The sequence below is a fragment of the Quercus lobata genome, chromosome 10 (genome assembly GCF_001633185.2).
Source record: "Quercus lobata isolate SW786 chromosome 10, ValleyOak3.0 Primary Assembly, whole genome shotgun sequence".
Classification (NCBI taxonomy): domain Eukaryota; kingdom Viridiplantae; phylum Streptophyta; class Magnoliopsida; order Fagales; family Fagaceae; genus Quercus; species Quercus lobata.
In genome coordinates, this window is record NC_044913.1 from 27,149,221 (window position 1) to 27,175,221 (window position 26,001).

At 35.9% G+C, this 26,001-nt stretch overlaps 1 protein-coding gene across 4 annotated transcripts; it reads right to left on the reverse strand.

Moving 5' to 3' along the window:
- Positions 1 to 464: 464 nt before the first annotated feature.
- On the reverse strand, positions 465 to 25,753 carry LOC115962853 (DExH-box ATP-dependent RNA helicase DExH3). 4 transcript variants are annotated; one of them, XM_031081727.1, is made up of 19 exons: positions 25,179 to 25,753; positions 19,452 to 19,606; positions 19,288 to 19,375; positions 18,843 to 19,070; positions 17,338 to 17,433; positions 14,091 to 14,279; positions 13,802 to 13,961; positions 13,594 to 13,724; positions 12,224 to 12,397; positions 11,871 to 12,143; positions 7,365 to 7,559; positions 5,520 to 5,723; positions 5,265 to 5,334; positions 4,702 to 4,850; positions 3,314 to 3,622; positions 2,962 to 3,021; positions 2,689 to 2,841; positions 2,490 to 2,600; positions 465 to 1,658 (listed from the first exon to the last, which is right to left on the reverse strand). In XM_031081727.1, the coding sequence occupies exons 1-19, from the start codon at positions 25,524 to 25,526 to the stop codon at positions 1,167 to 1,169; spliced, it is 3,585 nt and encodes a 1,194-aa protein (XP_030937587.1). In that variant the 5' UTR covers positions 25,527 to 25,753; the 3' UTR covers positions 465 to 1,166. The 4 variants fall into 4 exon arrangements, with proteins under 4 accessions (XP_030937587.1, XP_030937586.1, XP_030937588.1 ...); XM_031081726.1 differs by having other exon boundaries at positions 19,452 to 19,609; positions 25,179 to 25,744; XM_031081728.1 differs by having other exon boundaries at positions 19,288 to 19,358; positions 25,179 to 25,268.
- Between the last annotated feature and the right edge of the window lie 248 nt (positions 25,754 to 26,001).

Below are 26,001 nucleotides of genomic sequence, written 5' to 3' on the forward strand. Positions count from 1 at the left end.
AATGTGTTTACCTTACATTTTGTTGGTTGAAAAGGATGAACTTTTCGATAGCCTAGTTTGTTTTTGTACATATCCCACGGTTACATAATTTAAAAATTTTAGTGCCGTCTTCACTCCATTTTTATTCCCTTCATCCTTCATTTGCACAAAAATTATCTAGACTGAAAACTTAATGATGGAGAATCAATTGATTGCCAATACAACTACAAGACCATGGAGAAAATCACAAGCACAAATCAAAGCTTTCTTTCAGCCTTTTTGTTCTAAACCGAACACACAAACATAAATGTAAGATTTTACGATATAGCCAAACGGAATCGACAATGGCACAAAGTGCTAGGGGGTCTAGAAGAGAAATGGTTAAAACTGCGAAATTAACAGCATGTTGTAATTATCTTTAAAAAAAAAAAAAAAAGATTTTGATAAAGTGATATTTCTTTGATTTCATCTTTTCATGAATAACATTGGGCTACAAAGTAATTCTGTGTAAAATTTTAATAAGGCGTTAAGAGCCTGGTCAAAGGAAGTTTAGCATCTAATAAATAAATACTTGGTCCAACTTCCGAAAGTTGAGCCACACTTTCCAGTTCCAGCAGGAGTCAAAGGCTTTCATCCAACAGACTTCTCAGGTTTTACATAAGCAATTTACAAAAAATGAATTGCACAGATTGATCTAACATGTACATTTTTGCTTTAAGAAACTTTTTCTAACTTGCTAACTCTTCCTCTGCCAAGAATGTTTATATTTTTACCTTTGGCTAAATTCATGACTCTACTGAAACTGCCTATGTTACAAAAGTTGAGGTATACTTATGCAGCCGTGACTTGCCTCCGAGCTGAGACATGCAGCATCTTTGTGTAAAACTTAAATATAATTTTCTTCATCTGAGTGGCGGTAGAATCTCCACTTTGGCCTCTGAACAATGTTATCCCCCCATTCCAAAATTAAGGATTCAACACGGTCAATAACTGTCATAGAATTTATGAACTGCAGCTTCACTTCTACTTTAAACTGTCTGGAGGGTTCACTAAGGTCCGCACCTGTTTTAGATCTTTTGAAAAGTATGCTCCAGTCTAGTTGCAACTCCAAGTCCGGAAAGATTTGAACTCCATTCCACCAAATCTTTCATTTGGGAAAATAACAATAACTGTTCTCTATGATCATTTTAACCCCACTTAGCACCACGAATTGAGGTTCTTCTCTGATCTTTCTTTTTGCTCTTCTTTAGAAGCATAGACATGTGGTCAATATCTGTAGAAACTGAAGGGCTCTCACCACTCAACCACAGTAGAGCCTCACCAGCGGCATCCTTCTCTGCAAGTTTCTTACTAGTGCAAGGTTTCCCCACAAAATTCAACCCATTAAAGATCACAGTGGAACGGAACTGGTTATTTTTCAGTTCTTTTGTCTTGTATGTGGGTGCTTCATGTCCTGCCCGGGCAAGCAAAGTCTGTAGCTGATTCTTCAAATTATTACCCTCAACTCCACCTTTCGAGAGTGCACCTGGTAGCATATCTTTTGTTGCCTTCTTTGAAGGTGCTGGCAGGTGCCGACCATAGACAAATCTACCATCACATTGGTCCTCTGAGACTAGCAATCTTACAGTTGAAAGGAGCTTGTCATTGTATAATTGCATATCATGCTTGGGATCCAAGAGCTGCCCACAAATATCAAGAAAATCAAAGAGTGCATCAACATTTTAGCAATTGAATATGTGCTTCACATGTGGAGATTCTCATAAGAAATTATATTCTTAGAAATAAAGTAGTAATTTTCATATAAATAATAAACGTTTTGGCATAAGCACTAAATACTCCCAAAGAAAATAAGTTCATCATTCCTTTTGTTATAAATTTCTAACAAAAGATGATTGATACCATTATCTACATTTACATTTTTTACAATAAACAAAATGCTATTTTACTCTGGAGAGCCATATTTAAGTGGGCTTTATTTTGATGGGTCCATTCTAGAGTGCTAAATTTGCTTGACAAACTAATTTTTTTTATAAGTAAAAATTTGCTTGACAAACTAATGAAAAATACTAATAACTATTTGTTTATAAGACTCTTTTTGTGAACTATTAAATTAGGTGATAGAGTGGGCCTAGTTAGCTTTATTTTGTAGCCCTGTCACAGAAGTTAATTTTCTTTTTCCCCCTTTTAGGATTTAATTTTAAGCGGCACATTCTTATCTTAAGTCACTATAATTTCTACTGCTAAAAATTGTCCTCCTTTAAAATAATTTAGCAATTTCCTTTCACTTCATACCCTCCACCCATTGCAGTTTGAGCCCGAGTTCATTGGCATTTTGGTTTGATCAATTTTTGCACGTGTCTGTGTGCGCAAAAATTGATCAAGAAATAGAGTAGAGAGAGAACTCTAGATTAAGAAATAAGGGTGCAAAATGACATCAATACAGGAATGATCATCTCTGAAGAATTCAAATGCATTTGAGTTTTGAGTTGGGAAAAATGGTCAATTCTTACTTTCTTCCGTATTAGTTCCTCAACTTCTCTCCTTAAGCTTATGAACGTATCTGCTAAAGCAGGTTTCATGAAAAATTCCAGGTATCCTCCCAACATTTTTAGGTGCCCATCCTATCAAAAGCCAGTTATAGCATCAGCATCTTCCACTAGTAATACATATTCCATAAGCAAAAGGTATAACTCAAATGAAAGAACTTACTAGTCCACCCCTGGAAATGTTCCCTCCAAATAAGAGCAGCACTGAATCGGAGACACCAGTTGAATCACGGAGAAATACCGAATTTACTTTCACCTTTTCATTGAAAACTAACCATGGATATGGAATTTTGGGTACCCCAGCATTCACAGAATTCTATTTGATACAGTTCAGAATTAATAACAAGGCAATCATAATTTTGTAGCATTGGTGCTTCCATTCAAACAAAAATGCATATAAGAATGTACTTAAAGTTCCAAAAGACAAGAAACTTACCGAGTACAGAAGTACTTGACCATCCTCCATTGTTTTCAGTGCTATTGACTTCTCTTTGTTCTGTAGAAACAAAATTCTTTCAGTGCACACTATATACCAAAGAACAAATATATGTAACCCAAAAAGATATATTAAACTCTGACGTAACTTCTGGCTGAACAGATTAATTCATTTAAATATAAAAAGAAGTGCCTTTATAACTCTTTTTGCTCACTGGACTTCAGCTTACATGACAAATAAAACCAAACATGCAGAGAAGAAAATATTTAAGGGAAGGCAGAGCAAAACAAATAAGAGAAGAGAAAAAAGGGGGTGGGGTGAAGGGGGAAGGGAGTGAGGAAGCATGACTTACCACAACAGAGCATATTCCAGGGAACAAGCCTGCACAGATGATAGCTCGGATAAGATGCTCGTCATGGCTCCATCTATTGCAGTTTTCTGGGTTTTGATCAACTAGACCAGTGTCCTTCAGCAAAAAGAAGAACTGCTTCCGAAGAGAGTCAATGGCTTTCAGAGTTTGAGCAGAAAGGAAATTTCTCCAACAGTACTCATAACCGGATTGTGTTCTTTCAGCATCTTTCCAACCCTCATAAGCTCGGACAACGGCAAGGTGGTCACTGTAATTACGGGCAGCAAACTGTGCTTTTGCAGACTCTGCAAGCTGCAGAAAGTGAAGAAACAAAAGATGATTACTCACTCTCTCTCTTTTAATTGAGAACCTGATGCTTGATATGAATTAATAGTTAGGATTGTATATCTGCCCCCATCATCAAACAACAAAAATCACTTGGAATAAGTTAAGACCTGTCTAGTACAAGAAGTCTGCAATTTACATGGAGGAAAACACGATGACAAAAACATTGGATTGTCCAGTGTAATGTCTTATTCCTCCATATTCTAACTTCTCTAACAATACTCACAACTGACTTATGACCTCAAACATCTCTAATCCCCACGACAACCCCCCCCCCCCCCCCCCAATTTACTCCAAATTTAAATAATCAACATATAATGTAATACACAGCTTTTCTGAATATTTACATTCTAAATAATCTCTCAATTAATCATAGGATGGAGATAAAGTGTTACATAGCCAATATTTTATGAGTACCTCTGCACTATACTATTTCTAGAAGGGTCTAGAATATCCTTTTTTTATGATGTGGAACCTCACCAAGAGTCTAGAATATCCTAGTGGTGAGCTGCCACTGATGAGCTATCCCTCACCAGCTGGCATTGTCAAGAACATTCTCTATTCCTCATAACCAACTCTCCTACATATGTGGAATATAGTGGCTGAGGGCTGAATCATATTTTCAGCTTCTACTTTTGAACCTTCCTCATTGAATTCTCTTCTAAATATTCCGTTAACATAAGGAAAGGAAGCATATATCAAGTCTGCATTATTTTTTTTTTTTAATAAATATCGTAACTTTTGTGAAACAAGATAGCCCAAGTACACAAGAAGTATACTATGAGACCATCACAATCAAACTCTCAAATTACAATTAACAATTAGATCTAAAAGAAAAGTAAAAGAAAATGAACCCAAAGACGACATCCAATCAAACACAGATTTCCATAAAAACAGCTTCAGATTGGGAATATCAAGTCTAGAGTATTCATAGCTCATCATGCATGCATGCATGCGAGGAAGGTAAACAAGATTAACACAGAAATACATACTAGAATATAGAAAATCATCAATATTTCACAAGGAACACATAGTATGAATCTTACATCCTTCTTGTCAAATGGCATCAAGAATGGATCTCTGGCACTAAGACCAGCAACAACAGTCATTATTGGATCTAAGCAGTTGAAAATAGCCCCAAATATGAGCATCTTTCCAAGTTTTGGCTCAACTGGAAGCGTTGACAAGTTGCGTCCTGTAAAGCAACCAGTCATGATTCTGAGGATAAAACCAAAAGCACTGCCTTGAAACAGTCTAGAAACAAAAATAATCTCTGTGCGAAACAGAACCAAAAAAGTGCAAGTGTATGTGTGTGTGAAACAGCTTAGATACAAAAATGGTGTCTCTGTTAAACAGCTTAGAAAAAAAAGGAGTCTGTGTGTGAAGTAGCTTAGAAACAAGACTGGTGTCTGTGTGAAACAGCTTAGAAACAATGATATTCATGTATTCTACAGCACCGAACCAAGACTGGTGTCTCTGTGTATGTGTATGTGAAACAGCTTAGATACAAAAATGGTGTCTCTGTTAAACAGCTTAGGAAAAAAAATGATGTGCAAAATAGCTTTAGAAACAAGACTGGTGTCTCTGTGGCGTGTGGGTGTTTCTATACCTAGCAGAGTCAGATTTTCATTCTCATCCAAAGCCCCAATGATCTTCAAGTATTCTACAGCATTTTGAACCTACAAATCAAGCATGATACAAATAAATAACATATCTACTTGCATAAAAATACCAATGGAGACAGAAGCAGAAAAATATAGGGCCATAATCCAAAAGCATATATTTTAATAGCATCCAGAAAGAAACATTTCTGGGCAGTGATGAATATGCAGAGGCTCAGAAGCAAACTCAAATTGAAATTTACCGATAGAGGTTCTGGTGCCTGCAATGCCCTAGATAAGAATTCTGAAATACTTCCAAGTTGTAAACTTTTGATTTGTAAACATAACGATTGTAATGGTGTCCTTAAAAGTTCTGGCAATTGATAATCAGCAAAAGCATCATATACACATCTGGGATAGAGATGATAACACTCGCCAGATTGAACCCGACCAGCTCTTCCTCTCCTCTACAAAATAGAAGTGAAAAACTAGTATCAGCAGTCCATGAGATGAATCAAATCTCACAATAAAAAGTCAATAGTGTGCAAAGAACCGTAAAACCTGACATTAAAATTTGAGTGCTACATAACTACTAAATCATACAAAATTTTACCAAGCAGAAGCAAGAATGTGGATAGTCAATAATGCTCAAGCTTTGCATCATGTGTCACAAGATCTGGGACGAGTTTCATGAAAACCCACTTATGCTAAGTTAGGCAAAATGGAGAGGAATGGAATAGAAAGGAGAGGGAAAAGGGAAGGGAAAGTTATCTTTCCTTCAGGTGTTTGATTTCTTAGAGGAAATTGAATGAAAAGAAGTTTAAATTAGTGTGTCCCACAGCAATTAAAAACTGAACATAGTTGTTTTCTCTTTCGTACCTATATTTCCTCCCAATTTGGGAACAAAAGAAACGGTGGGCCTGGTGGGTAAGGGAAACCCACCATCTCCCTTCCCTCCCCACCTCTTTCTTTCCACCCAACCTAAGGAAAGACACCTCTTCCCTCCCTTTTCCCTCCATCTTCACCCTCATCCTTTTCCTCCCCTTTCCCCCCATCCAAAAAGTGTTAGACAAATGGGATTACTTTAACCAAGGCTGAAAATTACAGATCAATTTCCACTCATTTCTACCTGTTTGTTTGAACCATTATGAACTTCAGATGTTTTTAAAAAAGTGAAAAATGATAAAAGTCACGCACCCCATGAACTTCAGAAGTTGAAGACTAGATACAACCACCCACCCATTTTAAGGGGAAGAGGAAGTGCCATTTGAGACAAAACTCATTGGCATAATGAACTTCAGAAGTTTAAGGCTAGATACAACCACAACTACACTCAAACAATGCAAGCGGAGGCCTTCTAGATGAAAAAGGGGCTGTAACATCATTTTTCACTTGTGGATTATAAGGACACTTCTTATACCTGTCCACAAAAAATGTATATACTCAACTGAACCATGGTTAAAGACTGCAAGTGCCACATAAATGTATGGGGACAACCTGAGCATGATAGTATCCTCTTCAAACAAATGAATTCTTTAAGAATAAGAAAGGAACATAAAAACTCCAACCTTGTTTAAAAAGAGGCTTTTGTTCTGTTGACACAAGTGAGCCATCAACCCAACACAAATAGACCTAATATGACTGGTCTAATGAAAAGAATACTTAGGTCAATCATTTATAAAATTTTTGGAGCAGAAGGATTTTTCCAGGACACTTTGGGCCATGAGTAATCAATAAACACCACAAGAAGTTAATCAAGGAAATGTCCTCAACAAATGATAATATGTTTCTTAAACATACTGTGAGAAGGTCATACAGTTTAAACATCCTATATGAACATGGTTTACCTACCAAAACCCATATACTTTCTATTAGTTTGTCTTTTCCTAATCACCTAAAATACATGTATTCTGCCACAGAACCAGTTACCATCAACCAAACACACCCACAAATAAGAATCTACAAGATGGGCATGCCCATAGGGACAGTAACTAATGCATTTTGTACATGGAAAAAGAAAAATTCACAATAAAATAAGCGTTGATATCATGTCAGATATAATATCTTAAACTAGATATGATAGTGGGTTGTTATCAGAATAATCTTACTTGCCGAGCAGCAGCCTTTGATATCCAGGATGGTAGCAAACAAGGGGTATTATTTAGTGCATCATATGATGTCTCTTTTGCCTTTCCACAATCAACCACAAAAACAACATCATTGATGGTGATACTAGTCTCAGCCATGTTTGTAGCTAGAACTATTTTCCTCACTCCATCTTCAGGCTTATCAAATATTAATCTCTGTATGCAAAACAACATAAAGAAGGAATCAGGAAAATTTACCCGCATTTGATGAATGGTATTGTTCAAATCTGAAAATGTAATAAGATGTGATGTAAAACATGTAAATGATATATAAAATGAGGCTGTAATCCTCTTTCAGTCTACCAAGAGGGAAGGGATTATAATTTAAGCAAAAATAATTACATCTAGGAATGCAGTTGGTTGGGTTACTCAGGAAAATATACCTCAATAAGAAAGGTTTCCAATTACACCAATTGGTTTCAAATCAGAGTTTTTGAACCTGAATCAGCTTCAGTAGGGTTTAGTCAATAGTATGTTTATCAAGCTTTGCATTATTTTATTCATAATTAAATTACAAACATACTGGGAATCAGCCTCTCTAAAATAAAATTGGAGGCTCCCCACCAATCAGGTTTATGGGATGCATGCTGGTAGTAATAACTAAATACAAGTTGAATTTCAGGACAGAGTCCTAATTGAATTTTGGTGGTTAGATTCATGATATGCCATTAAAAATGATAACTGAGTCAAGATAAACTTAGGATGTCCAAGCCCACATACAACAATAATGCACTATTCCTTCAAAGATGACATTTTGATTATTTATTGCATTAAATTGAGAATAAACATAGAAGTCATGATTTTTTTTTATAGGTAAGCAGAAAACTTTTATAAAAGATAGAAAAAAGAGAAATACAAGAAGTTCATGATGATGAAAAAAAAAAAAAAAAAAAAAAAGAGAACAATAAACAGAGGGTAATCAGGAAACTAAGCTAAGGGAGGACAAAAACTCAAAGAGAGAAGAACAATCAGTAAAACCCCAACAACGAGACCACTCCAAAAGACTACGTTGGCATAAAAGCTTTAACTCATCCAACGTCTTCTCTTTGTCCTCAAAGGATCGACGATTTTGTTCCAATCACACAATCTACATTAAGCACCCTGGAACCAAGTTCCAAATGTCCGAGTTATTCTTCCCATGCCATTGATACCAACAAGATAGCAAACCCGCCACCAATCCTGGCATAACCCAAAGAATACCAAAGGCTTGAAGCATAAAAGACCATAGGGAATGGATCACAGGACAATGAAGAAGAAGGTGGTTTACCGACTCCCCATCACAGCAACACATACAACACCTATTTGCCAAAGGGCGACCCTTCAGCATTAGATTATCCAAAGTGAGGATCCGACCATGTGTAGCAGTCCACAGAAAGAACGCCACGCGCTTAGGAATCTTTGGTTTCCAAACCCCTTCCAAGGAAACAAAGAATTTAAAGCACCCCGGATCGCAAGGTAGTAAGACCGAGTGTCAAACTTACCATCACCTTTAAGCCGCCAGAAAAGGGTATATCTCCTAGTACCCTGAGGAATACGAGTTTGGATAAGCTGAAGAAGAGAATACGATGCAGCCAACTCCCAATCTTCAAAAGCTCTATAAAATGTTAAATTCCACACTCTAATCGTACCCCCTTCTGGAATCCACAAAACCTCAGAGATACAAGCATCCTTGACCGCTAAACACCCATAGAGCTCAGGATAGATATCTTTTAGTGTAGTGTCACCAATCCACCTATCATGCCAAAAGCGGATACGAGTGCCTTCACCCACTACAAAAGACAGATGCTTAGAAAAGCTCTCCCATCCATTGTTAATGCTTCTCCATAGACCACACCCATGAGACCTCCTGCAAACATTAGTACTCCACCCCCCTTGACCCTCGCCATATTTTGAGGAGATAACACGCTGCCAAGAGGGTGTTTGAGAAGTTGGATGTTATTGCTGGACAGTTCTCTATCAGTGTATTATTGAGAGGAGTGGTGGATGACTTTGTTTGGGCTTGTACAGGTGTGTATGGCCCCAGTGACAATGGGCAACGGCCTACTTTGTGGGAGGAGTTATCTTAGGTGCGCGCCAAGTGGCCCATGGCATGGTGTATAGTAGGTGATTTTAATATTATCAGGTACCCAAGTGAGAGGCTTGGTTATGAGTCTTTTAGCCTTGCTATGTTCGCATTCTCGGATGTTATAGAGAATAATTCTTTAGTTGATTTACCTTTAGAAGGGGCCTCCTTCACTTGGTTTAGAGATTTTGGTCTTCGCTCTATGTCAAGAATTGACAGGGCGCTTTGGTTTCTCTTGATTGGAAGGAGCACTTTGAGAATGTATCCCAACAAGTGCTTCCTCATGTTCTTTCAGACCACCGTCCTCTTCTGTTGGAAGCCAGTGTTGTCCGACGCAGTCAAAGTGCCTTTAAATTTGAGAACATGTGGTTGAAAGCCGAGGGTTTTGTTGATAGAGTTAAGCAATGGTGGGAGGGTTACAATTTTGAGGGCTCTCCAAGTTTCATCTTGGCTCAAAAATTGAAGGCTCTGAAAGCAGACTTAAAAAAGTGGAACAGGGAGGAGTTTGGTGACTTGGCTTTTAGAAAGAAAAACAAGCTAACTGAGCTGATGGGGTTAGATGCGAGAGAGGAGTTAGTGGGTCTTTCAAATGAGGATCAGATTCGGCGCCTTCAACTCAAAGGAGACATAGAACAGTTGGCTTCTCTTGAGGAGATTTCCTGGAGGCAAAAGTCTCGGGCCTTGTTTGTGAAGGAGGGAGATAATAATACTTGGTTTTTTCATAGATTAGCAAACTCTCATAGAAATGCTAATCAAATTAAAAGGATTGAGGTGGATGGTGTTCTTTATGAGGATGAGGTGGATGTGCGCTCTCAGATAGTTCTCTTTTATCAAGGGTTGTTTAAGGAAACTGAGGTGGGACATCCTACCATGGATGGGTTAGATTTTGCTTGTATTGATGAGGATGAGCGGTTATTCTTAGAGAAGGAGTTCAAGGAGGAAGTCATCCAGGTATTAAGGGAGATGGAGGGGGATAAAGCCCCTGGTCCTGATGGCTTCACCATGGCTTTCTTTCAAAAATGTTGGAGTGTTGTGGAAAAGAATGTTATGGATTTTTTTGATAATTTTCATCGACACTCTGTGTTTGACCGGTCTTTGAATGCTTTGTTCCTCACTTTAATTCCTAAGAAGTGTAATGCCATTAACATTAAAGACTTTCGCCCCATCACTTTGGTGGGTAGTGTGTATAAGCTGTTGTCCAAGGTGTTGGTTAATAGGTTGAGGGTGGTTTTGGATAATCTCATATCTAAGACTCAAAATTCGAATGTTGGCGGAAGGCAGATTTTGGATTCAGTGCTTATTGCAAAAGAATGCTTGGATGGTAGATTGAAGAGCAGAATTCCGGGTGTGGTTTGCAAGCTGGATATTGAAAAAGCTTATGACCATGTGAACTGGGAGGCCTTGTTTTATTTGTTGGGCCGGATGGGTTTTGGGTTCAAATAGAGGGGGTGGATTAAGGCTTGCGTTTCGTCTGTCCGTTTTTCAGTCCTTTATAAATGGATCCCCTGAAGGTTTTTCTGGAAGTTCTCGTGGGTTGAGACAAGGGGACCCACTATCCCCGCTGGTGTTTCTTTTGATAATGGAGGTTTTAAGTAGACTCTTGAAGAAGACAGAGGAGTGTAATCTTATTCGGGGTTTTCATGTGAGATCTATGAACTCTGTTGGGGTGAGTATTTCCCATCTGTTATTTGCTGATGACACTATCTTATTTTGTGATGCCTCTAGGGAACAGCTACTGTCCATTAGGTTGGTGTTGTCTTATTTTCAGGCTTTTACGGGTTTGAGGGTCAATGTAGGGAAAAGCGAGATTGTCCCTGTTGGGGAGGTGAACAATCTAGATGCTTTGGCTAACATTCTTTGTTGTAAAGTGGGTAGTTTGCCTATGAAATATTTGGGGATGCCGTTGGGAACCTTTTTTTAAGACAGCCTCGATTTGGAATCTTATTTTGGAGAAAATGGAGAAGAAGCTTTCTGGGTGAAAGCGTTTCTATTTATCTAAGGGTGGTAGGCTCATGTTACTTAAGAGTACTCTCTCAAGTCTCCCGACGTATTTTTTATCTCATTTTACTATTCCTAAAGCTGTAGCGGATAGATTGGAAAGTATTCAGAGGAATTTCCTTTGGGGGTCTTCTGAGGGGTAAAGTCTTATAACATAAAATCTATTGACAGGTAATGTTAAGTCACGAGGCATGCCTAATTTGAGCCTCAAGGTTTTAGTTTTGAGCCTTGTCCCATTAACACCAAATGCTTCCCAAATTCATAAATAGCATATTGATTTCAACAAAAATACATCATCAACATAAGATTCAATTTATTGGAACATTTTGTCTTTTCCAGGAGTTTTCCACAACAAAATCATTGCAATAACTATGCATAGAAAACACTTGGATAAATAATTCAATTACCTGCTCAGAGCTGGCCATGGAACCATGGCATGCAAGAAGCAGCACCTTGCTTGGGTCGCCCAAGAGGGGATGAGATTGGAGCTGGTCCTTCAAAGAATTTATGTCATCCCAACCAGTCATAAAAACCAAAACAGCACCAGACCTTTCCTTCTTGACTATGTGGCAGAGCACATATTCAATGAGGTTAAAACCAATTGAGTCAGGATTCCAACAGGATAAAGACTCCTGAGTCCGTAGGCTATACTCCTTAAAGTCGGCAGCTTCAACTGCATCCTGTTCACAAGAGTGGGAGCAGATTGCTATAGAACCAAGAGTAAGCAACAAAAACTAGATAAGATTGCAAATTTGCATACCTCAACAGCAGAAGCAATCTGGCTCTTCCTCTTTTTTAGAGTTTGAGCTTGTTTCTGCATTTTCCACACCTTTTCTTGACCATAATCATCAATTTGATTATATGAAGTCAATCGATATCCAGTCATTTCCAGAATATTCTCCAGAAAATGTGAGCGGACTGGGTATGTAAACCCCTGAAATAAACAAAAAGAAAAACACCACCCAAAGAAAAGAAAAAATGTCAAACTGGCATTGCTTACATTCAGATCATGTCATATTCTCTCTTTTTCTGGTAGACATAAAAATCCAAGGCGCCAAGGGCTCTCCAAATATTAAACAAAATATACAAAGAAATGAAAGAAAAAGAACAAAAGGAATCAGGACCAAGAAATAATACCACCACAGAAGTTAACGAATGAACAAGAGAAGATCCATCCAATATTATAAGAGCCAATATGTATAACAATTTCACAAAATATTTATTTTTATAATTATATTTAAGTACTGCAAACTCAATTAATACTAATTCAAATTAATTTGGAGTAGTCCCATGGATGCTTAACTAATTGAGGTGGGCTCTATTTATCTTTATTTGTCATTCTGTCTGAGCTAAGGTCGTGCTGTCCATCATCTCCCTACTGATTGATATCCTCCTTCAATATGTGTAAGCACTACAAACTCAATGATCAAAATCTCCAAGACACATATATACTTTGATGAATATTTCACCTTAATTTGAAACTTTTGGATGCTTCTAAATTGAGGTATCAATTAAAAACTGAACAAAAAATCAAGCAAATTTAGGTCTCTAACTTTGACAAAGAAGTTGACTTTGCAAGACTTTCAAAAGTCTTCACTCCTGAATTTAGCCTATAAGTTCACCTATTTTCAAAACTTACAGATCTAGAAAAGAAAGAGAACTTGAGAGGCCTTGGGGAAATAAATGATGGATAAGAATATAAATCTTCTTTTTCAGCATTCAATACGGCCTATAATGCCCTCCAATTAACTGAAATGCACTATAAGGGCCATTATAAGCTACAAAATAAAAATGGCAGGCACAATGTTGATGATTTCAGACAAGCTACCCACAACAGTAATGATAAACAACAAACATGTCATAAAAGCAAACAAGAACATGAGTTAGCCCTGGTTATGATGGTAATAGTCATGGAGTCCCCTAAACTTCATCATCCAACAATCATTTCAGTAGTTGTACTTGCATTATATGTGAAGGGATTTTAACAAAGAAATGATATAGTGATTAGCATTGTGAACTTTTTTTCTTTTGATAAATAACATTCTTATTGATGAAGAAAATAGGCCAATTACACGGGGAGTATACAAGGAACAAGGAAATCAATCTCTCAAAGTAGCACCGTGAACTTACAGGAATATGAATCATTGGAGCACCACCGAAGTAGGAAGAGAAAAGCTCAGCATTTAAGGTTGCACTCATCAAAATCAACCTCAATTCTGGTCTTCGGTGAAGGAGCTCTTTGAGGACAATAAGAAGAAAATCTGGAATAAAAGCAAACAATGGTCAACATCCCATTTGAAATAATGATGAACAACCCATAAATCAATTCCAATGTTACCTTCATTCATTCCACGTTCATGAATCTCGTCAACTATAACATGAGTTACCCCTTTCAAATGTCTATCAACAAGTAATCTCCTCAACAATATGCCAGTGGTGCAAAAAAGAAGACGAGTGTCCCTCCCTTTCATTCCCTCTAGCCTAACTTTATAACCAACCTTTCAGAAGGAAAAAAGGTTTAATTGGGGAAGAGGGGGAGGGGGGTTATTTATAATCGAGCTAATAAAAATGATTGAACGAGCTTAAGTTCTAGAGGCAAGAGTAATAACATCAGATGCAAAACTTACAGAATCTCCCAGTTTCTCCCCTCTTTCTGCAGCAACTCTTTCAGAAACAGACATGGCAGATATTCTTCTAGGCTGAGTACATATAATACTACAGACAGCTCCACGAGCTGCTTCAATCTCAGATTCCAAAATGTATTGAGGAAGTTGCGTGGTTTTACCACAGCCAGTTTCACCTGAGACAACAATGACCTGCAAAATCATATATGTTATTAATAACCTTAACCATTTGTTTAGTCCACGCATGTATTACAGCCCTGGTAACAACCAATGTACAAAACCCATCAAATACTTTAATGATACAGAAAATTGCTTTCATATCTATCCATAACAGGCAGAACCAATTTATAATGATACAGAAAATTGCTTTGTGCCCAACCAATTTATAATGTGCATACTGTAAAAAATAAATAAATAAATAAAAACCTGATCCTATTGAGTATAGCACTAGCAATTACAGCACCCTTTTTTTAAAAAAGTGCTCCGTATGCTTCTGTTTAAGGAATTCAGTACTTACAAGTAAACGCTTAATACCCAAGTAGACCTAGAAAGTTGATCATGATCAACTTTGGAGATGCAAAACAAAGAGCTACAATTCAAAACCAACATCAGACTGTTTTCCTCATTTGTTGGATTGCTGGGGGGAAGGGGGCTAAAGAGAGGGGAGAGGTCGAGTCCAATTTGAAAACACATAGTATACAAATATGGGTTTTTGAGAGAAAGTGTGCACACTGTGGGAACAGTGTTGTTAAAAGCGCTGATCACACTTAAGCGCAAAGGCCTAGGTGCAAAGCGCAAGTGCACGTCTGATCGATGTGAAGCACACATTTAAAAAAAATTTAATAAATTTTAAAAAAATTATTATTGGTCAATACAACAATCAAGTGATCAATTAATCATATAAATTACAATAAAACATTTTATATAATTTATATAACATTTATATAATTCTCTTGTGCTTTACAAAATATATGCAAACATGATATTTGATGGCCATGATTACAAAAAATCATAGAATCAAAATACAAGTATAGAACCAGAAAGGCAAAGGCTAAAAAATACTAGAATGTTAAGTAATGTTATCTTTGCCTAACAAAATCAATATAAATATGCAATGCAATCCTAATCTATATAATCATCATCCTCATTAAGCAAGGGATCATCATAATTTTCAGACTTGAGTGTTTGTTTGTGTGGTCGTGGTCCAAAAGGTCTAAAATATCTAAATAGGCAGGCTTAGGTTTTTGGTAGAACACCACACTATTAGTTTTTATATATTAAATCAATGGCTTATTTCAAACATATTTAGATCTAATGGCAAAAAATCAAATCATGATTTTTATTATAAAAAAAAATACAAAAAGCTCAAAAAAGCGCACTTGCGCTTAATAAAAAGGCTCTAAAAAGTGCGCCTAAGGCACGCTTTTGTGAGGGCACCTCACTGTAGAGGGAAAAAGCCCCAAGGGCTGTGTGGTCTGCGCTTAAGCGCGCATTTAACAACACTGCTACAATTTCCATGGATCACCTAGTTTTGTTCTTTATATGAAATTAAGAGGTTTAAAGGAGGACTTTTTCACTTGGAATAGAGATGTATTTGGTAATTTAGATATCAAAAAGGTAGTGTTGGAAGAGATGAGGCTTTTAGATATGAAGGAAGAAACTGATGTACTATCTCTGGAGGATCATACAAAGAGAGAGGAATGAAAGTTTGAAATGGAGAAATTAGTACAATTGGAGGAGGTTAACTGGCTCCAAAAATCAAGAGCACTGTGGCTAAAAGAAGGGGACAATAACACATGGTTCATTTATTGGTTGCCTAGTCCTCATAGTTGAGCAATTTGTCATTGGAAACTTTGAAATCAAGGAGGTAACATATTTTATGGAAAGGGAGGTGAAGCAGTGATTGGCTTTAACAGGACTTCGTGTCTGTTTGACTAGAGGTTATAAGCTCAACTTTTAGCTTTTATGTATAGCTTTTTAAAAACCTCTTTTTTTTTCTTTTTTCTTTTTTCTTTTTTTTGGCTCACTTTTTCAAAGTACAAGTATACTTTAGCCACTTTCAGAAAGAAGCTAAATAAGTTGTTCCCAATGGACACTTCATATCCAAAACCAGCTGAATGGAGACCACAGGTAGAGTCTCTACAAATAGATTGAGAGGAAACTTTGGCCCAAGACGCAGATAAATGATGAAAAAGGATCCTCCTTGGCGTCAAGGCCTCAATGGACTGTATTAACTTGAGATGAGTTCAATATAAATAATATATAAGCTTATCACGTTTAAGATGATCGCTCATTGCAGTAGTAAGAAGTGAAACATCAATACTTATTCTTATTTCTAGCAATTTTGGCAGCAAAACCTGTGTAAATTGCAATACATATGGCAAATAAGTTTATATTTATCAGTTTTTTTTATGTTCTCTTTTTTTGTTATGGAAAAGTGCCTAAAGAGAAAAAAAAAAAATTCTCTCTTCTTTTAATCGTGCGAACGTTTTAATTGCCAAATGACTCATTAAATAATAACTAATTATCTAATTGGGCTATAAATCTAATAATATAATGCATTGGTACATAGCCATCTTAGTCTCAATGATTTTATTTAAAGTTCAGATTACCAGAATGCCAAAAAGAGGATGTTTTGCACAATTTACACACATCAGCAGACCCATTGCAATGGATTAGACAAGGACTACTAATATTAAAATCATGATAATAGGAATGAAATCCTTTTCAATGTGGTATTCTTACATACATAATATCCACATCAAAAGTAAAAAACAACCTTCCACCACCAACTAGTAACTCCATCCATACCAGAATCAGCAATATACAAAAACAAGGCAAAGAAGCACCATATAAAAAATAAGACAAAAATTATGATTGAGAATCAGACATTATTAAAAACAAAAACAAAAGAACATAACACATTGAGTACAAAATATGCACCCTTTGGTACAGGAAATAAATAACCAGCTTGATTAAGGCAGATCCACACACACAAACACAGAGTCACATCTCATAAAAGTAATGTTCACTACTCCAATCAAACTAATCCTTAGAAGAAGATATAAATAAATCTCTCTAGAAGATTAGACATATACAAACAAAATGGATTCCAACACATAAAAACCCATATACCTATATGACATGGTCAAACAAATTTCTTCTTTAAGGCATACTCAGACATGTAAAGGAGTGAAGGTAAGAGAGACAACCATAATTTACAATAGTAACCAATGAATTATAATTTCACCTGATTTTCAGAAACAGCTTTTAATAATGCATCCTTCTCTTTGAATGCAGGGAGACTTCTACGAAATTCAAGCATCTTTTGACCCTCAGGAGTTTCCTATATATGAATACATATCTGTCAGACAACTTGCAATTGCTTAAGGATGGGGAAAAAACGGAAAACTAGAAAAAAGGTAGCCTTTATTAAGATGATGCATATTGGAAACATCACAACTCAATGTAAATTATGTAGTAAAAGATAAGAATGATACTGCCTTGTTAATATTACTTCAAAAGATAAAATATGATAAGAAGGAGAATACACCAATCATAAGGGTACAATTGATACACTGAATGAAAATTACATTAAGAATAGTAATCTTTATTATTGGGAATAGAAGATATATTAATGGAATAACTATTACTATCCATAAGTTTGGTTGTTACATATGAAAAGCTTGTAAAAGATGATGTATAAGGAAAATTTATAGTTTTGGAAATATATCAATTTTAAAACCTATTATATGTACTCAGGAATAGCTATTAAATCCATTTTAAAGAGGAATAACTATTCTTCAATTTAACGAATAGTTATTCCTATGTAATAATTAATTCATGTAATAAAAATGTAACTAAATGACCGAATTGCTATTATACATGAATAGCTATTCCATTATAGGAGCTATTACACCATACCAAACATACCCTAAGTGATTCCTCATTATACTAACCAACTATTGAAAAACACAAATTTAGTAACATGAAGCAGAGACTTCATAAGGGCAAACATATTCATACTATTAATATACTAAACATGCACAACTGAGCAGCATATGCCCTACATTCAAGTGTATGGGAAGATGCTAATATTTTACAAAAAGAAGATAACAGTAATAAAGCAGAAAACAATTCCTGTTGCAAAAAAGGGACATGATTATAAGCCTTATAATTGCCTGGCAACAGAAAGCAGCTAGTTTAATGTCATTCCTGTTTTCTTAAGTTCTAGAGTCGGGCATTTATGTAAGTTTAAGAATTTTTCTGACACAAAATACTGCACAAAAATTTCCTGTTCAAAACCAATAAAGGAAGCAAAAACGATGGTAAAACCTCTTCTTCTTTTTTATTGATTCCTAAGTTACATGCACTTAGCAGATTTTGAACCCACCACACCCTCCATCCCATTATTATGGGAGGAGGAACTGCCATGTAATTGAAGCCCATTGGAAATAAATGAGGGTAAACCCAAGTTTAATTGGGCAAGAACCACATCTCTAATCAAAACAATGACCAAAGCTATGCCAATGCACAAACCACAAACATCTTTAAGAAACTATTGAGAGAGAGAGAGAGAGAGAGAGAGAGAGAGAGCCTAAATTAGTGGATAGTTAAGTATTTGAGATATTATAAATAGATAATAAATATTAAATCAAAAAAGTTTGAACTGCCGGAAAGAATAACTGTGCGCCTCGATAATAACAACAGCCAAAGAAAATGTATTTGAAAAAGTTTTGCTGGTTTCAGATAAACCTGCCAATCTTGTTGCTTATCTCGCAATTGCAAACTTCTCCGTTGGAGGATTCTCTCCATGACAACACTATTCTTTATCAAGGGCTCCTGCTGCTCGTAAAACCCCTCATCACTTCCTGATCTTGACAAGGAATTATCTGAGAAACTTCCATTGCTCATAGGTTTTTGAGAGAGAAAAAGTCTGAGTCGAGCATCTACTTCTCTTTGCAATCCCAAAGGTAAGATCACCTATTAGAAATCAAAATAATAAGTACATCACACCGGATTCACTAGATGCAAAGTTTAGTACCTTCAAGAAATATGCACAACCTTCTAGGGTAAAAAACAATAACTGCCCATCTCATCCATTTTAACTAAGAATCATTCAGGGAAAGTGCTTCAAAAAATTCTCAAAAGACGCAAGTCATCCCTTTTTTCCAAACATAAAGTAAATGCGAGAAAATACCTCTCTCTGTGGACGCTTCTCATCCAGGTCAGATCTGTAGTTGGGCAAAGGGACTTTACTAAAGACGACAACTTTTGCATATTGATGGCTGCCAAAATAACTATATTTCAAACACAGAAGAGATAGAATTATAAGATGCAAGATTACTGTACATGATCAAATACCTATGTAAGCCCATCCTGGCTGCCATTGCTGAAAGTTGCTCAAAATCACGTCTATCTTTTCTCTCCCTCGACACCACTTCTTGCTCATCTTTGTTGCGAAGAAGCATGGTTAATTTCCATCTCCACTCATCAATGTTATCTAGGGTTGAAGCACACTGCTAATCATAAATCAATAATTAATAATTTAATAAACACATGAACTCAATCTGCCAGAAATTTTTCATAAAAAAAACATATATCACAAGCACACATTAAAACGTTGGTCGAAGGATGAAATGTATGACACAACATCAACAATGGTTAAGTAGATCACAAAATAATGGCTTGCTGATATACAAAATACAATGAAATATAGTAAATAAGGTATGCTGTTTGAAACTTCAACATCATGATCCAAACATATGGCTACTTGCAATGAAAGAGTTTGATAACACATGCAGTCTAGAGAACGAAAGTTTCTAGAGTAAAGATGGAGAGAATCTACCAAAGGTCCATGAGTCTTATTTTGTGTTTTGAGTCATTTTCTTATTTGGTTTAGAAGTTCTTATGTACCATTTCTTTATTATTAGTAATCACAGTCTCTCTAGAAATAGGTTATTTAGGAGTCCTAGTCCTTCTAGGAAAGGATTTAACAGTAGTCCATATAAAGGTTTTATTATAGTAAATAATATTCATAGTGAGATCAATTTTAATAAAATTCCAGCAATTTATTTTAAGATTTGAGGGTGTGATTGCCTTTAGGTGTGATTGCTTAGGATAACATAGATGTGATTACCTAGGGTTTTATTTTTCTTATATCATGTTCGATTCATTGTTTGAACACCAAATAACCATCAAACATATTCAAGATCCAATCTTTTCTTTACCTAAACCCTTAAATGTCAAACCTCATTCAAAACCCCAAAAAGATCTCATCAAGAAATCTAAATTAGTGTTGAATTCCTAAAGATCCTACATCAAAATTACCTAAAGCTTTAAACATCACACCTTATTCAAGAATCCTTCAAGATCTCATCATGAAAGCTAAATCAGTGATAAATTCCTAAAGATCCTACATCAAAATTACCTAAAGCTTTAAACATCAAACCTCATTCAAGAATCCTTCAAGATCTCATCATTAAAACTAAATCAGTGATGAATTCCTAAAGATCCTACATCAAAAATAGACTACAAATCTTGAATCTTTTGGTATTTCATCTTGTTTTTCCTTGATGTGCTCAACCCTTTTACCTACACCGAGCATATTTATCGCTAAGTAACCAACTACAGCCACACACAAAATTTAATTGACACATGACCAATCTAACAAGTTTCCCAATTTTTAACACATGCATATAACTAACTTTTCCTCCAATTTTGGGGCCATAGAAAAGCTCCCATTATTTTCGGCTATCCCGTCCATGATGCCATGTTACCGTCCATCCCATGCTTTCATGTCATAGTGAGTATGCTGCCATGTCATTATGAGTAGTCTCACATGCCATGTCACATACTACATTAACTTGAGCTTCAGGTAAGAAAGTAGAGCAAACAATGAAGTTGCAAAAGCCAAGAGCTGGAACATGAATCAAAGAGTGCCTCCATTAAGTAACCTAAGGCTCAAAACATCTTTGAGCCTTTGCATACACATTCATATGTAAATGCAAAAATATGTCTGGGATCACTTGATTTTGCCTTGGACTTAATTCCATCCATCAAGTATTGGTTGATACAATGAAAGAACATGATAAGTAACAAAAAGAATTTGGCACATTAAGTACCAATGGACAAGTACACTGACACTAATTTCTTTTGATGTGACCTTTCTCCTTGTCAATTATTAGTAAAATTGGTCTATAATATATATATATATATATAAATTTTTTTAAAAAAACCAACCAAGTACACTGGAAGTGTACTACAGTGGCACAAATCAAGAACCCAGATTACAATGATCTATAAGATTGGGGAGAGAAAAACAAGAATAGGAAGGCAAAACTAAACTCCACTCAAGGAGTACAGAAAAAGAAAAATTTGGGGCCCGTTTGGTTAGAGATTTCTAATATTGTTGTTTAAGTGTTGTGAAAATATGTATGAGTTAAAAAGTGTTGTGGAAATACGTATTATGGTGTTTAAACATTAAAAACTGTTGTTTAAACACCCCTACCAAACACCCCTTAATGTCAAGAATAGACCATTCACAATCCTCAAAGCATCTAGCATTCCACTCCCACCATAAGCACCATAACAAACAATGTGGCACAAACCTCCATAAACCTGTATTTCGATGTCTACCAAACTTCCCCTGCCAAGATGCTAACACCTCACTAACTTTATACGGCATAACCCAATGTATACCAAACAAACAAAAAAACCATAGACCACAACTCATATGCTATAGGACAATGAAGAAGAAGATGGTCCACTGATTCCCCACACCTTTTACACATAAAGCACCACTCTAACACTGCAGTATGCCTCTTCCAAAGATTATCCGTAGTTAAGATCTTACCTAATGCAGCAGTCCAAGAAAAGAACACTACTCTAGGAGGAACCTTTGATTGCCACACCTATAATATCGATCAACATATTCATGTAATACAATCTTAGGGCATGTTTGGAACACTAAATGGTTCTTACAAAAGGAATAAGAATCAATATTACTATAAATAAAATAAGTAATGATTGAATAACTACTATTCATTTGTTTGGTTGCAAAACTAGAATAGAATCCCGAATCTGTATTACATAAATCTATCAAATCAATAACAGAACATAAGGACTGACTATGCAAAATAGGCATCCAATCCAACACAGCTCTAAAGAAGAATAATTTGAGATCAGACATAGTTATTTCAGTATCTTCAAAACTCCGATTATTCCTCTTCCTCCATAGACACCACATCAAACAATGCAGGGCAGCCATCCATACATGATTAAACAATAAATAGTTATCGTTCAAATCAACAGTGTTTTTAAAAAATTGATTAACTAGCAATCAAGATCTTTTGTCAATAAAAATTTTTGATTTTATTTAGCATCATTGCTAATTTAGTGTCCAAGATGTCGGGCTTTGGTGCAATGGCAAGTGTCTTCCACCAAAAGTGACTCATTGTGGGTTTGAGTCTAGGAATTAGCCTTTCCACAAAAAATTGGGGGCAATGCAGCCTATCATGACCTCTCCCAAACACTGCAAAAGTGGGAGCTTTATGCACTAGGACGACCTTTTTTTGTTAATTTAGTTTCCCCCTTGCAAAGTTTGTTCAATATCTAAAGCTATGCTCAAATACACAAGTAGGTAGAACTCATATTATAATTTTTAAAACAAATATTTTAATTCTATATTCAAATACTTTTGATTAAACCCTTTTTTATACTATACAAAACAAGCCCACCTTTCAAATTCAATAAACTTCAACTACATTAATTTGTATCCTTAGGATATTAAAAAATTTACACCAACATCTATCTCAAGCCACTTTAAGATCCTTGGCAAGCAAAAAACCTCAAAAACTCCTCCACTGATCATCATCTAATAGGCTTCACCACACTGTTTGAGATGGATGAGTCAACTTAAGATTTTGACACAAAGTGCAGGCTTTGTAAACTTTTAAGTCAGACTCAAGATTTAACACCAAGCAAAAATGTAAGGAACCCTAAACATTAAGCCCTGAAATCATGGTTGATGAGGATCAATGGAGGCCTAGGATTGTGGTCAGAAGTTGCAATTATTGGTGGCTATTAGAGATAGAGAGAGGGAAAGAGAGAGATGATAGTAGAGAAAAGTAAAAGTCAATGATGGAGCTTTCTAGAAATGGAAGTATCTTTAGATGGAGTACAAAAATGACAATTTGTGTTATGATCAAGTTGGGAACTCAAAAAAACTCAAAAGAAAGAAAAATTAGGGCAAACAAAGGAAGTGTCAATCGGCACTAGAGTCCAAATCAGAAGTTCAAGGCCTCCGCTTGACACTTTGTGCTAGCTTTGCCCATAATGCATTCCAATTAAACTCAAGCAAGTCCAAGACCCTCTTGCACATGGGAGACATCTAGCAATCAGTTTAAGGATTGAATTAGAGATGTAATCATGTAATCTATGAGGCAAGATGATTGAGCACATGTCCAACAGTTTGATTAGGGTTAGAATTAGTTAGAAGTTGTTACAAGTAGATTGAGTTGGATTGAGTTAGTTAGAGCTCTAGCACATGTAACACATTAATCACATGTATTCATCAAGTCACATGCTTGATTAGAGAGCCAATAGGAGTGAGCCATATGTGGCCGATTAGATTAGGGCATGAGATGTATAAATAGATGCTTGCAACTCTCATTTGCCACGTGGGATAATAATCAAGTTGTTTCCTTTGTGCTTAGATTTCTCTCTAGTTTTTCTTTCTTTGGAGATAGAGACTCTCAAAGAAGTTTCTTCTTTCTTTTTGTGCAATTCATCACTCGTGAAAACTCATTACCAACCAAAACCCTAGCATTCTCTAAAGATCAACCTTTATAATTCCATCATCAAGAACCTTAGAAACCTATTCATAACCAAAATCCCAAGCCCTTAAATATCAATTTCCAACATCTAAATTGACAAGATTCAATTTTACTCATCAAGGAACACCACCCTTAACTGTGTATGTTCTCTACAATTCAGTTTTTTGGGAATGTAAAATTTAATGAGAATTTAGGGCATCAAAACTATTATAGACCTTTTGAGGAAAAATAGCAATTCCTCATATTTTAGGGGAATAGTTATTACTAAGGAGTCATTCTTTATAAGTGAAACCAAAAAATCAATTAGATATTTTCTAGGAATATTCATTCCATTCCTAGGAATGCAAAAGGTGAACCATGATTTACCATGGAGTAGTTCCAGGTTTGGGTTTTCTTTTTTTCTTTTTTCTTTTTTAATGAAACTGAAAGGGTAAAAGTGAATCAAATTCCATGAAAATCCAGTTAAAATTTATGGTTTCAGCACCAAAAACAAGATTCTTGTATAATCATTTGGTACTATCTATTTTACTTAAGAATGAAGCAGCAAAAGTTGTAAGACTTTTTATAGTTTATAAAAGTTGTAAGACTTCCAATTTCTATCCCTTAACTTTCTCAGCTACTCAACCATTAGTTACTGAAAATTCATGATTTATTTATAGCTATTAAAAAAAAAAATTACATACACTCTCAAAAATCATAATAGCACTTCACAAAGCTATTTCTTCTCTTGCATTCAAAAGGTGAACCATGATTTACCATGGAGTAGTTCCAGGTTTGGGTTTTCTTTTTTTTTTTTTTTTTTTAATGAAACTGAAAGGGTAAAAGTGAATCAAATTCCATGAAAATCCAGTTAAAATTTATGGTTTCAGCACCAAAAACAAGATTCTTGTATAATCATTTGGTACTATCTATTTTACTTAAGAATGAAGCAGCAAAAGTTGTAAGACTTTTTATAGTTTATAAAAGTTGTAAGACTTCCAATTTCTATCCCTTAACTTTCTCAGCTACTCAACCATTAGTTACTGAAAATTCATGATTTATTTATAGCTATTAAAAAAAAAAATTACATACACTCTCAAAAATCATAATAGCACTTCACAAAGCTATTTCTTCTCTTGCATTCAAAAGCAAAAGCCAACGAAATTCTCTGCTTCAAAAGCGAAATGGCCAACCAAACAGTGCCAAACTCAACAAATACCATAAACCCAATACAAAACAAACAAAATTAAACAGAGTGAGTGAGCCAAAAACCAACCAATTGCTGCTGAGTCGACCCCGAGTCACGGTCCGACTCGTCACTGGACACGTCCTGGTACGCGTACCGGCCGTACCCGGAGCTCTGCTGGTACCAAAACGACGTAGCAACTCTCCTCTGCCTCCCATTGCGGACCACCTCGAGGCCCGAGCAAGTGACCCGATGCCTCGAGTAGGGCCGCACGTGCGAGTTCCCAAACCTCGGGTGTCTATTTCTTGAAAAGAAAGGTAGCAGTGAGGGTTTTAGAGTATTGGGGGCTCGAAAATAAGAGGTGGGTCTGAGAGATATGGCGAGAAAAGGGACTGTGGTGGTTCTGATATAGCCATGGAAAATGGCTGAGTAGGGCATGGTAGAAAGAAAGAAAGGTGTTTGTATAAATGTCTGAGAGAGATTAAGTAAATGGGAATTGAATTGGGAAGTGTGCGCGTGTGTGTGTTAGTTCAAATGAGTTGAGTTGAGTTGAGTGACATTTGCCAGTGCAATTAGGGTTTTGTGACAGAGTAGGGGAGTTTACTCTGTCTGTTTAACGTTGTTTTTTGGTGGTTGCAAAGCAGATAGGGGTTTGGCAGAGGTTTTGCGTCGATGGCTAGATTTTTCTTTATATAGTTCTGTTTTTTTTGTTTTTTTTTTTTTTTTTTTTTTTTTTTTTTTCATATCTCATAATTTTGTTCAGATTATTTTTTTTTTCTTTTGACCAAAGCTTAATGTTTCCTAAAACTATAATTCCGATCAGTAGAATGTCAGGCTCAGCTGAATAAAAATTAGGCAAAAATATAATTTCGGTTCCTATATTTTAGAGGTATGGTCAATTTGGTGATTACAT

Coding starts and splice junctions, on each gene's coding strand:
- LOC115962853 (XM_031081726.1), bottom strand. CDS start 25,526: ATGCCCTACTCAGCCATTTTCCATGGCTATATCAGAACCACCACAGTC. Junction 13,962..14,090: donor GGGAGAAACTGGGAGATTCT/GTAAGTTTTGCA, acceptor TCCTTCTGAAAG/GTTGGTTATAAAGTTAGGCT. Junction 2,842..2,961: donor GTCAAGTACTTCTGTACTCG/GTAAGTTTCTTG, acceptor TGTATCAAATAG/AATTCTGTGAATGCTGGGGT.